Here is an 18,010-nt window from a genome sequence, read left to right as displayed (position 1 = left end):
TTCCCAATTTTTGAGTAACTGTTGCTAATATGAGATTCTGTTGAGTAAATGCATGGTGACTGATGCAACCACTGAGCACACAAATCAGACTTAGTGAATGTTGTCTTCTGTGCTGTTATTCAGGAACAATTCTGCCCTTTCCAGAGGGATTTACACTGGATATTTGAAAGCTTGCTGCCTCTTGTGGTCAGTCAGTTTGAGCCTTCTCTTTTGATTTGCCTTCTCTGATCACTTCTTAAAGTTCTATAAAAATTATTTTGAAACATAAGTTTTCCTGGCCAATATGCAGTTATCACTGTAGAGTACTTAAGGAAAGGGGCTGTATTTGTATTTCCTGACAGCATTTCCCTTATTTTTCTGATGAGTAACCTCAAAAGTAAATACTAGGTTTTTCTGTGTGTGTGTTATCAGCACAGGAGAATGCATAGCCCTAATTTATGTGTTGCCAAAGTAAAGAACTGTCTCCTGAAATACACTTCCTCTCAGTGTCCCAGTTTTGCCCCTCCTTCCATAGCTTGTTGATGGATTTGGCCAGGCTAAGGAGCACAAAATGTAAATTGAAGAGGACCAATGGGGTCTTGTTCAGAAACAAAAGCTTGGATTTGGGTTGGACAGTGAGTCAGGGTTAAGTATTAATATAATTTTATTCTGGCAAGCTTTTCTCAGAAAATGATACACCAAGGTAGCATGTAGATAATGAAGCCTCTTGATCTCAGAGTGGGCATCTCAATCATCTGTTTTATGAAGTTCCCATCATTTCAAGCAGAAATGTCACAAATATTTAGCCAGAAACATAGAGTATTGTCCTCTAAATTTGGGAAGACATTCTTAATTCAGCCCAGAGGCTGGGACAGGATGGTGACTGCTCTGGGAGTGGAAGTTCTTGCTGCAGGGTTAAGCTCGAGAATGGCTTTTTGGTAAATTTCCCTAAAATTTCCCTTTACGGAAGAAGGTGACAATACAACATTCCAGGAGAGCCCACTGCCAGCAGTGGATCACTGTGGATCACAAGTGGATGTTGGCATCAAGGGGGCCCCAGAGGGTTACTAGAAGAGGTTTTCCAATGGCAAGGGGAGAGGTGGCAGGAAAGTAGGAGTGAGTGTCTGAAGGTTGTAGCTGCTACTCACAGGACAAACACATGTCCCACTCCTCATACCTTTCCTCTGGGCACAGCTGCAACAGCCTTGTTCCTGGGATATGTTGGGTTTGCTGCAGATGTATCTAGGAATTTTGGGTTTGATATACCATTGTGCTAAGTCATTACAAGCATCTGAACCAAGCTCCTGGACGAGAGAAATGAATATCAACAAATCACTGTTGAAGTAACTTCCCTGAGGAAGTCTATATGCATTACATGCACACAATACTGACCATGGAAATATCAAATTGACTGAAAATGTAAGGTGAATAGCTCTGCAGATGCTTTTGAATATCTGTCCATACCATTAGCAAATAGCTTGGATTCTGCCTAGTTTTGCTGAAATAGTACAATAGTTTATGTCGTAAGAAAAAAAAATTAAAAATAGAGAAATATAAGAAACATTGTAATTTGAATTATATGCTATTTGGTATGTCATTATGGCTTTTGCTATTCTAGTCCTATGTTTAAGTGTAGTGGACAATAGTATTGTAGGTGATGGGATCAAATACACTCTTAATTGGTTTGCAAGCAGCAACCATGGTTTGATTTTTTTTCCTTTTCTAAGTAATTAATCAGAGAACAACCATTTATTTTAAATGCTTAACCCATATATTTTATATATTACGTTATTATATATCTACACATGACACAGCTTGGATTGTGGAGCTGATAGTGCTTTATACTTCCTTCTTAATAAGTGAAGCTAATCTCCTACAGGCAGTTCAATTGATTCCACCATTTTTGAAGTATTGCTAGGTAAAGATAACTTGAAGCACAAATAATTAAAGGTCAAACCTGGTCCATCCATATGTGACATGCAAAAAGAGGTGTACAAATCATCAGATATGCTAGGTGCTTCCAATAGCCTGTCAATATTTGATTTAGGAATATTTGCTCTTAGTAGTGAACTTAAGTCTCACAGAACAGTGCAAGAGAGAGAAAATAGATGTTAATATTTTCTACCTGCAAAACCAGGGGAGAGAAAACTCTTCTGAGGCCATGAGACTTTTGGGACAGTAGAAAAGACACAAACATAAATGTCATCTTTTCACAGCGAATTAATCCCTCCTGAGAGCTGTAGGCTACATGGATCCAAGATCACCAAGATTACTGTTACCAAGTCTGAGTGTACCTGCAGGGATAGTGCTGGTCCAGGAGAGCATTATGGATGTTTTCCCTTCCTTCATTTCTGTTTCTTGCTGTTTAATTATTGTGGTATTTGGTCTTAAACTCACTTTAGACACCTTTTTCTTCATCATGGATTTTATATAATAGTAATTAGTAACTTGCTAATGTATGCATTGTCCCTAATACCTTTATTTGGTTTCACGAAATTTATACATTGCTCCTGAATAAATGCAATGTTCTCTTTGCCATGTTTAAGCCTTCTCTTTGTTTAGTGAGGGTCTGTTTTACTGTATTTCCCCTTGGAGAAATGGCTGCATTATGGCTTTGAAAAGTGGGGGCAAATGCAACTTACAGAGGTCGGTAGACTCACACCAGCTTGCCATTAAGGAGAAAGCAGGGGCAAAGGGAGAGCAAACTCCTGTTCTGGAGATGAGAAACACAGCTGGAATGCATGGGTAGAATCAAAGTCCTCACGCATAACAGTGATGAACCCTGTTCTGTCGTTTTCATTTCTGGGGATTTTATTTTGGCCTTTCCAGTTTCTAGACTTCTTGTTCTATTTCATACTAAGATATTTGGTGAAGAGATTAAAACTTTTTTGGGAAAAAAGCAAATCAGCCCAAACCATGGCAATGTGCATTAGAGGAGGTTTTTCTGTGTTCACCAGCTCACTGAAAACATTTAATACTGTTTGATTTTGGTCTGATTTAAGTTTATATATACATGCTTTACAGAGGAGAGTAACCTCAGGCATCAGGAGGACATTATTACTATGATGACTAATGAAAAATCCCTTTGTTTGTAATTGGCCATTGATTCTTCCCTTGTCCTTCTGCATGAATTCATACACCGTGCTGTCCTCCATTTGGAAACATATTGGGGAAAACATTTTCTTCCGATAGCTGCTCTTTGAAATTGTGCCTTCATACTCATCCTTTGTGGTGATACTTTTCAGGAGCAGAATGTATTTAAATCCTTGCATTTCCATTAACAAAAGCAGCACTCAGAGCAGGACTGCTGTGCTGAAGAGGGGCAGGAAGGGTGGGAGTAGTCTCTGTGCTATAAATCTCCTGACTGTGGGCATGAGATGTGCAAAGACTGATCACTTTGCAAAGGAGTTGGCTGTTCTCAGAAAAGCAGAGCAGGCTTTCAGGCGGAGCCATTGCAACTGATCTCTTTAACTCTTTATTATGCTCGCATTTTCCTTTTAAGAAATATCCATATAGCCACCCTATCCCACAAATGAGCCCATCTGCTTTACAAAAACTGAAGATAAATAATAATTATCCACCTTGGTGCATTCCTCTGACTTTGCCTGTGGCTTTTCCTTGGATGAGATTGAGTTGGATAACTTAATGGCAGCAGACAACAAAACACTAACAGTTGTTTGGTGGAGTTAATAATTCAGATAACTGACAAAACATATGTATAATTCAGTTTATGGATTAAGAAAGAAAAAAAGTTTATTTTTTTAGACATTCAAATGTATTTTTATAAACACAAAGTATACTCATACTAATTATGTACTCTTTCTTTTTCTTTGTAGCTGAGTAAATGCATGGCACTCCCATAAGCATAAAAGTGGTGTCTTTCTTCACTGTGTAATTCTTGGTCTGAGTAGCAGGGAGTAAAATGAACCATTTTGTGCCAATATTAATTTTATAAATTTCATTCCCTTTTCCACAATTCCCACGAAAAAGGTGTTCAGCTAGATGAACACAGTAAATTTTAATAGGACCCTTGAAATCTGTTTGAGTTCACCTTCTTTAAAAAGAAACATTTCTAAGGGAAAATTATTATAGATTCTTATGCCTTAGAGGCATTTTTTCCTCCATGCATAATGGTGAGAGTCCACTTGTATAATATATACCTCTTGAAAATATTCTTTGTTAAATTGTAGATTGTGCTTAAAAGTATGTGAGTTTGACTCTTTTTGTTTGTTCTGTATGATTTTCATTGTTATTATTGACCAGTGCTCAAATGATTTTCGTAGCATTTTCCATTTGTTGTTTCTTTTTTATTCCAGTCTTTTCCTGGCCCAAGTCTCGAAAGTGAAGATTTCAACATACCTCCTATAACTCCTCCCTCATTGCCTGACCACTCCCTGGTGCACTTGAATGAGATAGAGTCTGGGTACCACTCTCTGTGTCATCCCATGAACCACAATGGCCTCCTTCCATTCCACCCTCAAAACATGGATCTACCTGAAATTACAGTTTCCAACATGCTTGGCCAAGACGGGACACTGCTTTCCAATTCCCTTTCTGTGGTAAGCACTTTGAGTCTTTCCCTTCTATTCTAAGTAAAAAATCATGGAAATATGGATGTGTTTGAAATCCTTCAAGGGGGCCAACACCTGCACCACTCACATTTTGGAGGGTACTGGCCTGACTGGGTGTTACATTGCATTCCCTGTGTCAAATCCTCCTCCCACTGGAGTTGAGGGGAGATTTTCAGCCGAGTTCCTCAAAGCCAGGGTGTTACCTTCCACCACCTTGGGTAGAAGTGTTCCTGCTTTACAGGGATGTAAATAATGACAGGAAGAGGCTCAAGGCTCTGACTCCTGCTGGAGCAGGGTTTAGATCCAGATGGCCGTTGTTCTGTATTTGTCTGATGAGGCTCTTTCCATTCTCATTTGCATGTGCTGAGAGTTGTACAAAAATTTAATATCTCCTTTCTTGTTTACCGCACATTTGGAAAACAGCAAATGTTATTTCTGATTCTAGGCCAAATCTTACAGCCTTTTTACAGTTCCCAGTCCTTAGCCAGCCAGAATCCAATTGAAATGACTGGACAACTTGCTTATAAAGTCTGTCAGATAGTCATTATGGTCGTAATCTTGTGAAGCCTGATATTATAAATCACTTCTTTGAATGTTAAATTGCTTGCAACAACTGCAGAGCTACTTTACACATTACATTTTCAAGTGGGCTCTACAATTAATTAGTATACTTCTTGCATAGCAGCTCCAGACAAGATTATTTCACATTGACGTACAATTCTAACCCAAAGAGTTAAAAATCCCATGAAAGGAATGTGTATCCCACGGCACTTAAAGCACTAGGTGGGCTGAATGGGCTGCCCAGGAGCTGCAGATCCCAACAGACAAAGATAAGAATCTATTGTTCCTAGAGATAAAGGGTCTGGGCTTCTCACCAAAAGTTCTGCACTTAGGGACTGAAGCTGTTTAGGCTTCCCAGCTTGCTAGCTCCCCACCACATTATCTAAAAAAACATAAATCAGTCCTGGGAACCTGAGAGCTGACACAACACAGGGAGGTTTGGGTAGTGAGGGATCTAGGTTCAGCACTCCATCAGCTCCTCAGCCTAACAGTCCCAGAGCATGGGGCTATGGTGGCTGGAAAATACTTAGTTTAAAACAAAAATATGCCTTGTCATATGGTGTCATTGCAACTTAATTAAAATAAAGCTACCTTGATTTTGAGGAGCTCTGCATTCCCTCAGAGGATGTCCAAAAAGCAGAGGGGACTAGTACTGGCTTCTTATATGTTGCACAGTTGTTATTGATTTACTAGGATGTTGCACACTTTGTGTTTGAGGTCAGAATCTGACCCCAGGGTTATGTTCAATAATGGGAGGAGTGGAGGAGAGGCAGATTTATGTAGAGAAATATAAATATGCTCTATGGAAAGGGCCTATATTTTCCTTGCTTGTCTACAAAGCTGATGGCATGCATTAAAGAGCTCAAGTGAAATCTTGTGTGGGGTTCTGAGAATCAGAGCGATGAAAAGACTTGAAAAAGTAAGAGAAATGCTTGACACTCTAGTCAAGACAGACAGTATTTCATTGAATTGACCTCTTTTGAGCCATGGTTATGGCTCAGAACTATGTATTCTTTTAAGCTGTGATATTTCACATTAACCTTTTGCAACAAGCTCTGAACAAAGGGCCTCGAGAGTGTGTAGATCACTGCAGTGAATAATCGCATTGAGGGCAAATAAAAAAAAATTGAATAACATAACTAGGCAATTTTGCTATTGGAACTTAGTGAAGATCAGAAGAGATGAAAATCAGATGTCAAGAAAGTACGTGCTGAATTTTGACAGTAATTTCTGAGGATTTGTTCAATAAATAAAGCATGATCCTTGAAGTGTCATGCACTAAGTCAACTGTTATCCCTAACTTGCATGCCCTTTTTGCACAAGAGTGCCTCTTACCTAGCAATAGTTTTAACTCAAGCTGGCTTGTCTGTGCAGGGGATGAAGCTACAGCTCATGTTAGTGCAACTGATACGATGTTAACACCTCGATTTCATACAGTTCAAACACTGCTTGGCAGCATAGCTCCTCTGATTTGAATTTGATAACTTGAGAGAAATTAACTTGAGGGAAATAATTTAACTCTTCAGTGAATTCAGTGGCTTCTTCAGTGAATAGAATGACCCCATTGTTCTTTTGGCTTTTGCTTCTGATGAAGAAAAGCAGGGGATTTTGTAGAGTTAACATTCTTTACTTAGTTTTGAATCTTTATAATCTGGAACATTTAACATTTTTTCTTCGATATGACTCTTTTCTTGTGCTATTACTCATCTCCAAGTTTCCTTTTTACTATCTCATCAAACTGATCCATTTAACATGTTTTTGTCTAAATCACTCCTATATTGCCTCATATAGAACATAATTTATAAGTTTCTCAAATCTAGCTAAACCCTTGGTTCCATATAATTTCTAGTATATCAAGTACCATTTAGTTTACATGGAAAACATGTGTCTCACTTCATTTTTCAGGGCACTAATGGGTATTTTTAGAAGAAATATTCTTAGAAACAAATCTGTTGGCTGTTCTCTATCCCTAAATAATTTCACATCTTCAGCAAATTTTACTTATGTTGGGACAAATTCAGCTGCATTGCAATGTGCCTGTGATTGAATTTGGTTATTTATTTTTCTTTAGTTTAAACATCCTTTTTTTAGCTAGTTTTTAACCCATGTTGGTATTTTAACAATAATACCTTCTTTTTTATCTGTATTAGAACTAGTGAGTGTTTGTGTTTTTTATAGCCAAAGCATTACTTAATGCTAGCCAAATGTGAGAAAGGAATCTCAGTGAGCTCAGAAACAGATGGAAAATAGTTCATATAATAAGTATAGTGTTTTTCTTCCATCTCAGCTACCAGGTGTTTTCAGATGAGGATTTCTGTGATTTTGGACAGATTGAAAATTGAGGATGTACCCTTCCTAAAACCCCTTCAAATCTCCCCCCATCAGAAGTCACTGTTTCATACTGTGCAGTATTCCCTCCATGCTGCAGATGAAATCCCTTTCAGTAAGGATGGCAGGATTTACCCCAATCTCTCTAAGAATTCTCCTCTGTGGAAGTGCTTAAATACACACAATAAGAGCTCACTACCAGCTCAGTGAATTCGTATTACGGATTGGCTTCTTAAAGATTTTTACACTGTGGGAATTCTTTCTAGAAAAATTTCTCAGCACTGGGAGATAAAAATTTCTCATTGCCATTGACAGTGTCTTAAATTTGGAATTAACCTTCTTTGAAGTTTTTTTGATTGATTGGACTTTCATATTGCATGCCCACTATTAAAAAAATCAAACAACACCACTAAAATTTTTCCTTCTTATTATTCTGCTGTCAGTTCACTTATTTACTTCTGTTTGTATATTTCTGTATTTTTTCTTAGTTGACAAGCAGAATATACATGTGCACATTAATTTAAATCATGCTGTCACTTGCAGATTTCTTTAGGAGCTCATTATATCTGAATATCAGGGCTTCAGAAATCTACAAAATTTGTGCAGAATGTGAGTCACAGTGGTATTAACCCACAATCCAGCCCCAATAGGGAGCCCTCTAAAATCCTCCTTCAAAATGGATATGACTTCTATTCCTGCTTCTTAATTGAATGCAGTTTGATACAGATAGAATTGTTTGTTTGACAAAAATGTACTTATGTTCCTGTAAACATGTTTGCTTCTATATAATGAAATAGGGATCCCTTCCTGGTTTCCTACCAGCTAAAGACTGTGTGGGTTTGGTTAGATCCCAGTTGGGGCTTGACATACCAGACTTTCTCTGTCAGTGTTTGTTGTCCTGAAATATCCTAAAGGATATTGGGACCACAAGAGTTACCCTTCTAACATTTTCAAAAAATGCATGTTGTATGAGAATGTGTATCTACCTGAAAAAATGCTTTTAAATGTGTTTTAGAAAATTTGTTTTTCTGTGTATCAGTAAAATTATAGACATTCCAGCTTCTTTAGTGTATCCTGTAGACAGCTGTTTTTTCTGCAGGAAACCTGTGCTGTTTATACCTGCTGTAAAAACAGTGCTGTTTTTACATAGTGGGGAAAAAACCCAACCTATGTATGGAATGCTTTAATTTGTAATCTTGTGCTGATCTTTTTGAAAATGTGGTTCATGATGGTACATCATAGAAAATTTATAAAGAAAGAAATAGAAGATTTCAGTTTCTTGAAATGCTTCGAATTTCTGGATTTGAAGAGGTAAAGATGTTAAAAGACAATAAAATCAGCGGCTTTATTTCCCAAATGCTCTACTTGTGCCGGCAACAAAAGCCAGCATAATGTATATACTTAGGTTTATTGTCATTTTTAGTATACAGTCAAGGCACACTTTGAATTCAAAGGCTACTCTACAACTGTTTTGACAACCACCACATCAGTAGGTAATGTGCAGGACATGTGAAACTGAAGCAAAAATGTTTCTTTAGGTCTATAGGGAGTGCAGTACATCAAGGAATTCAGATATATTAGAGCAGCATGAATTTCTAATATGTTGCTCTTATGGAAAAGACCACTGGCATATTGAATAATGCTGCTTTCAAAGCAGAGCAGAAAATGTGATTACAGACAATTTCATTGCTGTTTTTAAAATAAATATTTTTGAAATCTTGAGGTGTTTTATTTCATGTAATGCATAAAATATGTAACAGTGTGCTAGAGCTAAAGATCTTCTAGGTCACAGAAGAGTAGATGATGTCAGCTGTAATTATTCAAATGTGGAATAATAGAAGCATTAGTTTAAAATAAATGCATGTAACAAAAGCCCATGTCCTTATATAAAAAAAGGAATAAAAAGCTGCTCTTTTTTTTTGCACACTTAGACAGAAGAATAAAGGCAATGAATAATTATTTAACATTATGCCCCAATTCATTAAAGACTGAACAATTACATTATACTTTTTCATGAATTATTTTTTTTTAAATATGCAACCCAGGAGAGATTAATGTCTTAAACAAAATGTGGTACTGTATAACAGGGAAGAAAGCAGACAGCTACATTTTTTTTTTTGCCATTTTTAATCTCAGGTAGAATGAAGTTAGTATTTCTTATTCACAGTACAGTTGCTAATAAATGCAATAAAGGAGACTGTTGTTATATCTGGGATGCATTTAAGAGATTTTGTTTTACTGGTTTCATACATGTTAGTATTCGTGACTCATCTCGAGGCTGACCTATACAGCTGATTCTTTTTTCTTGCACTTTTAAGCATTAGTGCAAACTACTGAGTCAAACAGAAATTCATTATTTCTGATAAACAAGATGAATGACTTTCATAATAAAAAAAAATAAAATAAAAAATCATGTCTCCTAACCTAGAGTGTTGAGATTTGAATCATGTTTGGATACTTTTTTCTCTCTTGTATTGCATGCCAGTGGTAGCAGATATGTTTTGTCTCCTGTGAATACTTCGCATTTGTGCCTCATTACCAGTCTCTGGTCTTCAGTTTACATCAAAATTTATTGTTATGCTACCCAGACCTGCTGCTACCCCAAATTTTATTGCAGTGAGTTATTGCCATCAGAACCACCAAATCATAAAGCTAAGGTCATGGAACATCTTGTGTTAAAGTAGTTTGGGTTTTTTTTCTCTTATTAAGAAACTTTGTATTCTTCTTCCTAAAAAAGAAAAAATTAAAAAAAAAAAAAAACAACAAAAATCCAGCAACAAGCAAACAACAACAACAAAAAAAAAAAACCAACACCATTTTTTTCACTGAAATAAGCCTAGCATAGAAAAAGGTTACAATAGTTAACTTATGTTTTGTCAAACACCCTAACCAGCTCATGTTTGTCGGCATAAATTTATTGTCTCTGTTAGAATTATGATGATTTATTCCATCAAGGACTCTGGGACATCATTTTTATCTTTCCTTTCTTCTGATGTCTGCTCCACCCTTTTGTCATCAGAAAGACAACAGAAAGGATATGTAGAGGAGCTGATTAAGATGTAATTTGATCAAGGTTTCATAAATACCTGCATATTGCATATCTGCTACTAGAAGGCTCTTTACTGTGCTACAAAAACTTGAGATGTCAGAAATTACAGCTGTATAAAATCAGAGTGGAAACAAAGTGTGCATTTTTAGCAGTGATAGAGCTATGATATTTAGCTGTAGTTTACTGTGGCAGGTGGTTGGTTCTCTATGCCTCAGGATTAAAATCAGATGTACATCTCTCAAAAAAGATATGCTCTGTCTGGGGCTGGACTTACAGACCCCACAGGACATCAGGGGGGACCAGAACCTTGCCATGGGCCACCTTCTCCCTGAGGCCTTCTCAGCAGAAAACATCATGCACTCATGGCAGGGGAATCACTGTTGGTACCACCTTGGCTGGTAGCACCTCTACAGTTTTTCCCCTCCCAAGATAATACCAGCAGAGTAAAAGAAACCACTCTGTGGGTGCAGGCTGCAGATGGACCCCACCTTCTTCAGGTCAACTAGGACAAGAATTCCTGTGAAAATATTTGTGAAGCTTTTTTTTCTGGTCTTAAAGTAGTATCTGTTAAAGTTATACTTTCTGTCTCTAAGTACTGAGAGCTTACCTTAAAGATAGAGGAAGTAAATATTTGCACATAACTGGGAAACACAGTGTCCTGCTTATTTGAGTGTGGTTGTTGAGAATCCACGTGGCTCACATATTTCACAAACTCAATCAGAAAACAACTCCAGCATAATTTCAGAAATAACAAGGTATCACATATTTTATTTTTGAAAATAAATAATTCTCCTTCTATAGAAAATGCTTTGGTGACCTTTTTTTCACAGTGGTTGCTCATTGTCTGATAGGAATTTATTTGCTACATTAAAAAAGAAAGAAAAATAAATAAGTTTAGTTGTATTAATTTTTTTCTTAGTCTTTAACCAGATAGACACAGGCTAAGACATGATGAATGTGGTGCAGAGAGAAAGACTTCAGTTGTGGGTGGTAGATTATACAACACCTCACATGTGAAGTACTCACAGGAGTGATTAATGCATAAGCAGCATCATAGCTGCAAGTGTCAAACAAAACAGATAATAGAGTATGCAAATAGAGGAAACATAACTCTCAGAAAATGTCAGAAATTCAGGGGTTTCAGCAGCGGAGATTGTTGACTTTAATCTGCTGCTTTTAACATTCCGTGTAGTTGTCGAGAACAGCACGATAATGAAATGTTTCTGAAGACTCACACTTTGGCAAAAAAAACCTTAGTGATCTTAAGTCCTGTATATGGAATAGAAGTGAAATGTCTTTCTGAAAAACTGTGAACATACTTCTGTGAAGACAAAAAGGAAGGAGAAGCCCATAGTGCAGATGAAAGGGAGGGGTTTGTCCATCAGGTGGAGTAGCCTCTATTTCCACCTTTTCTGTCATTTAAATGCATGAATTTGCATTCTTTGAAACTCAAAAGCAGCTGAGAAGACTGAGCATCCCTCCCTCATGGATCTGTACTGTATTCACCATCTCATCCCATTTTGTTCAGTCACAGAAAGGTGTGTGGACAAAAGCAGCCCCACCATAGAATATTCTGTCTTAACTCCAGATGCCATGTGCATGCTGGAAGTTCAACCCTGTCAGAGTGTGAATTATTCTCCTTGAATCTTGCATATGTAGAGTCATAGATATTTAGCAAAACTTTTTCTTTATTTTGAGGGAAAAAGCACACTCTTGTCTTTCCAAGTTGAAAGAATTTAAATGGTCCAGTTAATAGTCTCAGGGTTTTTTTATTTAGTCTCAGGGTTTTAGTTGTTTTTACAGAGTTTCAAGTATTGTTGTTTGAGTTTATCAGTGACTTTTTACATGAAGAATGGAATAAAAATATTCTACATGGTAGTGTTTTGAGATCTGAAGAAATAATCAGAACTAAAAAAAATAACTCATTTGTTATTTTAATCCCTTTTTCTTTCACAAGGCAATGAAGAAACGCTAAAAGTGTAAGGATATCTACTCTTCCCTAGTCCTTTTAATAACATAAAGATTCATTTTAGATTGATGTTTGCCCCTCTGTTCCCCCTTCCACCTCCTCTTCATTTGTACAAAGCCTGTACTGACGCTCTATGTAAATGCCACGTTGGGATTCCCTGTAGGCAGCGTGTAAAATCTTTAACCTCCACTGCTACTGTGATTCTGTACTTCAGCTGCATGCACGTGACCCAGGATCTCTGTAACCTCACTCACACACCTTTGAACTGCACTTTTCGCACATTGTACATGCTGTTGCCTCCATATTTGAACACTAAAGATATGAAAATTAATGTTCTTAATTCATTTTCTGTGTATATCATGGATGAATGCAGTCAGAAAAAGGGACTTAAGGTATAGAGTAGCAGCAAGAAGCATTATGGAGTGAGGAATACCTCTAAGGCATGCTTGTGCATATCTTTCAGCTACAAAATCCCCACACTGAATGCTTCTCATCTAAAGCAAACAAAGGAATTTCACTTTATTTTACATATTATCAGGGTGTATCCACAATTTCTCTTCCAACACATGTGCAGGAACATAAAAGAGTCAAAGGAGATGTTGTAGGTGGTGATGGGTACTCTGTGACCCAGAGCTGAAGTGGACTGCAGTGCTCAGAGTACATACACACATAGTACATACACACATATACATACATTCCTGGATACACATATATATGAACATTTATATGTCTGTATAAATATTTATATAAATACATATCATGCTGTTAAGAACTGAAGTCCTCTACTGGAAAGGGAGTGTAACAGACAGGATGTAGTATCTGGAACATCCCCCTTTTCCCCAGATTGTGGATCCAAGTTATTGTTAAACAGAGACTGACTGAAACTAGAGCCAAATTATCAAAGTAGATGCAACAGATTTAATTAAGGTACTTCACATGGCTGCATTATACAATTTCTTTACCAAATCCCTGAGTTATAAGTGAGGTTACAGCACCTGACAGTAACTTTGCTATTGGGTACTTTGGCTAATTGAGTTAATGAAGAAAGTAGGCTGGTTGCTAAAGTGAGACATGGCATACCTGACAGATAACAAGATGAAACAACTCCATATCACATCTTCAAAATTCTGCTTCCTGGCAGTAACGATATTGGGTTATAGGTACCTTCACTTCATCCTTACAAAAGTTATCTAAACTGAAAAAAAACTTTAAAACTAGATATTCCAGTCCCTTAACAAAAAAAAAAAAAAAAAGGCCTGCTCATGGAGTATTTACAGGATCAGGCCCTTGATCAGAACACAATGACTTTTTATTTGGAGACGCAACTTCCTTCTAATATGTTTTAAGATTACCTTCTTTCACACATAAAGAATTTCAAAGATTAACTCAGTAACTAAGCTTTAGTTTCCAACACATGCCTTAATACTCAAGTGTGGATCTGAGTTTAATGAATTTTATGACACTCCTCTTTCTTATGTAGCAGCATAAAAACTGTTTAGTGCAATGGGCTTAGTCCTTATGTGATTATTAAGTGCAGCTTAAGTTACCTGACAGAAAGCATACAGTGGAAAATAATCACTGGCAAAACTTTTGCCAGTTATTTTTTGTATACAAAATAACTGAAAACATTTGAAAAATAATGCCATTGGCACTCTGTTCTTCTGAAAGCACCTTACTTGTGCCTTGAAGTGCTTTGCAGTCACTAATTAGCTGAGAAGGTAGTTTACTCATAACAGTGCAAATAGATCTCTGCAATATCAGTCCCTCCTATCTGCCAAGTACTATATTGTAGGAGAGAAAATAATTTGCTTTATTAAAAAGTTAGTAAAATGTAATTCACAACATATAAAGAAAAATGAATCCCAAGCTGAGAAAGAAAGATCTTAAAGGAAGAGGAAAAAAATTACTATGTAGGGCGACCTGTAATAATGAAAGTGTTACCAGGAGCTAATTTCATGTTTGGTGCTCAGTAACACAAAGGTTGTTAGCTGTGTCGTGAGAGTCAGCTTTCAATATTAGAACTAGTAGATGTCCTCAGATGTAATAAAAGCAGGACTTAACTGCCATGTGCTACACAGCTCATATAAAGCTTTTACAGTGACTGCATATTGTGGTAGTTGAGACTTTTAAGCTCTCAAGCAACCTGGAAGTGATACAACAACGTTATTTAAGAGCCATGAAAAAGATGCAGGGATTGTTTTGCTTGTCCTTGAAATGCAGTCACCTCTGGAGAGAAGTGAAGTATCTGTTTAATCGTAGAGTGTGATGTTCCACTGCCCCAGATTTTCAGTCCAAGCCCTTACAGGCTGGTTCCATAGCACAAATGTTTCTTCTCACTTGTCATCAGCTTTTGTGAATGCAGGGAGAGGAAGACTCACAACAGGGAAGTTCTCTGCCCAGGGCCTGGCCTCTGTAATTTTAATTGTGGCTGGCATTGTTGCACCGACTTCATCATGTTGCCTCTGCCTCTGAGCTACATTTTAGGAGCTCTGTGACTGACTGAAAACCACAGTGGGATTTTCAGAAACATTCTGGTGATCTTCTCCTACTCTAGCAGGAGCTATCCCAGAGTTTGAAAAGAAATAGAATTAGATCTGTAACAGATGCTTTCATTTGTTCATAAATTGTGAGAATTTAGATTAAAGGTGTGTCAACAAAATTGTTTGTCAATAATGATCCATGCTCATAGTGCCATCATAATTCAGAAATGTTTTTCTTTGTAACATTTGGAAAATCAGTGCAAGCTATAACAAGACTGAAGAGAAAAATCATGATCTAATGTCCTGTTTGGAAAAAAATTTTATTGTTTTGCTTACTATATAATTAAAGACAATGTAGGAAAACTGTACAACAGAAAAAAGTCACCTGAGTAACCTGACCTCTTAGATCCTGGTTCAGTGTAGGCATAATGTTGTGTTACTTACCAAATCACAGAAATTGGTCCAGAGGGAGCCATAATGTCTCTCCTTTCATGTAGTCCAAGATAGGATTTTAAAAGGTCATCTCATTGAAAGCAGGATACTCCATAGGTTTTTAATTTCTGACAGATCTAACTAATTTTTTAGAGAATTCATCTAGACTCCTCAAGCAAGCTCCAAATAGAGGTTCTCACCCTTAAAAAATCACCATACAAAACATCCAGCAGACAGTGGAGGTTAATGAAGATAATATTTTCAACTGTCTGTTATTTATTTTTATGGTGTTTTATACATATGTATATATTTCTATTTATTAAGTGTATATTGATCTAAGAACATATGATAGGTAAGAGATGTTGATGGAGCAGCTAGGAAATAAATAATCAAGAAGATGTATATTAACTCAGACTGTTTTTGTTCATAGCTGACTTGACCATTTAAGAAACAGTAGAAAAATAATCAGCTTTCCCCAAATCTTATTAGCATATAATCATGATCCAGACTGTATTAGCCCATAAACTACACTGAGGAAAATAACTCTTCTTGAAAGTTCAGCTATGGTGTTATTTTATGAAATTGTTTATGTGCATATTTTAAATATTTTATTTATTTATCATCATCCATTACTTAGAAAGTTAGGCTGAAGGAATGAATGTTTATGATACCTAAGGAATGTCACCACAAGTAATGGGATAAAAATAAGTAATGGGTGAAGGTTGGGAAAAAAACATTTAATGGCATCCGAAAAGTCTGCCAGGTAGTGTTAAAGCACTGGAACACGTACGTATGGGAAAATCCTGCACTTGCTGAGAGATGGGTTGCATGATTTAACAGACCTTTCTTTGAGATGTAATTTCTGTAACTGGTTGATACATATACTAGTGTTCAGATGTTTAGACTTGTTTCTTGTTTGTGTGGCAAATTGTTTCTTGTGAAAGGTTATAAATTACAATAAATAGACTTTGCAGAAGATGAGCTACATGATATTCTTGGAAAGAGTTTTTCAGCTGATATCCAGACGTTAATGCCAAAGGAGAAAAAACCCAGTAGAGTCCTAATCCCATGGCTTTGCTTGAGCACAATGCTAGGACAGTGCGTTGCCATAAATAATATTTACATTGAATAGAATTTTCTGTATTCTAACAGCAATTTAGGATAGAAAGGATAAAACAGAAAAACAAGTGTTATTTACTTAGAGGAATTTTTTCCTTCTGATTTTGCAACTAAGAATTCACTGCCAGGGATGGAGAGAAGGACAGGGAAAGAAGGGAAAGCAAGCATTTATAAAAATATTGATGTAGTTATAATTAGATCCATTTTAGAACCAAAAAGTTTTATGCAGAAACTGACAGAAGGATACACAATAATTATAGTTTGCTGACAAGCTGAATAGAGCTTCCTTTTTTTATCTTATGGTTTTAGGAAACCAAACTGTAAATAAATATGCAGTTTGACAGATTGTAATTGCAATCAGCAAGGCGTCTTTTCATTTAATCAGATAGTGTTATTAAAATGGGGTTACAATTAAACATTTTATAGTGTGACGTAGAACTCTATTAAAATTCTTCAGCAAACAGTAATTATCATTTGATGCTTCTGCAACCAATTTCCATTTGCAGAAACGTTATTGGTTGTGACCTTCCAGTGGTTAGGTCTCAGTTTGCTGTTCTCTTCCTACATGATATAAGTCTTCTCTTTTTTTTACCACACTGTGAAGCTTAAAACATTAATTTTGCATTATTTTATTATTTTTTTACCCTTGTTAAAACTGCATAATACTGGCCAAAGCAGGTTTGCACCAGAGAAAATGTAGAATTACCTAAGCATGAATATTCATTACTTCAGAAATTATAATTTTGATCAGCTCTCAATGTATGGGAATCTGATATTTTTTCCCATAATTTTGATAAACTAAGTAGAAAAATACGAAGACAGAAGTGGTCCAGTATTCTGCCTTTTAAGACTTCTTCAGGCTGTAACTTCTCTCTGATATCACCACCCTCTAAGAAGTAGAAAAGAGCAAGAAGGATCATTAGGAGACAGAATTTTTGGGACATTCTTCAGGTGCATGTAACCCCACTAATGAAACTCTACACAGAAAATATTTGGAATGAAGGGGGGATTTGCATTAGCAAAGAGTGAGAGTCTTTGAAAATGAGACAGCAAAGCTACTGCTCCTTTTACTCTGGAGGACATTTTTGTGGGAAACATCAGTGGTTTGAAGAAAGACAACATTTTCCTTACTGAAAAATAATCAGGCAGTGGTTATAAAACATACATTTTTTGTTCTTGTCACTACTAGTTGACAAAGATAAAAATAAGGAGGGGAAGAGAAGAAAAAAAGAGTATGGAAAGTCAAGTATGCTTTCTTTTGGTGAATAGTGAAGTTGTATGAATACTTGAGTAGAAGAAAAAAGGAAAGAAATAATTTGTTCTGACATGCTGTGCATTTATTTTAACTTTGCATTATCCTTGACTTGGAGCCTTTTTACTCTATCTTACTTTTCCTGTTACGACTGTGTGTTGGTTTCCTCTTGTGCTTTTCAACAAGTACAATCACTGCAGAGCAGGCTAATAATGTACAGTGTCTGACTCCTTACTGCATGCCCAACAATTCTCTCTTCATTTGTGTGCA

At 36.6% G+C, this 18,010-nt stretch overlaps 1 protein-coding gene across 2 annotated transcripts in view; it reads left to right on the top strand.

Annotated features, from left to right (window-relative positions):
• Positions 1-18,010, top strand: part of TOX (thymocyte selection associated high mobility group box) — a 217,457-nt gene that overhangs the window by 125,798 nt on the left and 73,649 nt on the right. For both annotated transcript variants that reach the window (XM_019005777.1, XM_015619518.1), the window contains exon 3: positions 4,296-4,538. In XM_019005777.1, coding sequence (XP_018861322.1) covers positions 4,296-4,538 — 243 coding nt within the window. The remainder of the gene's footprint in view (positions 1-4,295; positions 4,539-18,010) is intronic.

The sequence above is a fragment of the Parus major genome, chromosome 2 (genome assembly GCF_001522545.3).
Source record: "Parus major isolate Abel chromosome 2, Parus_major1.1, whole genome shotgun sequence".
Taxonomy (NCBI): Eukaryota; Metazoa; Chordata; class Aves; order Passeriformes; family Paridae; genus Parus; species Parus major.
Note: the sequence above shows the minus strand (reverse complement) of the source record. Positions and strands in the feature narration are given on the sequence as shown.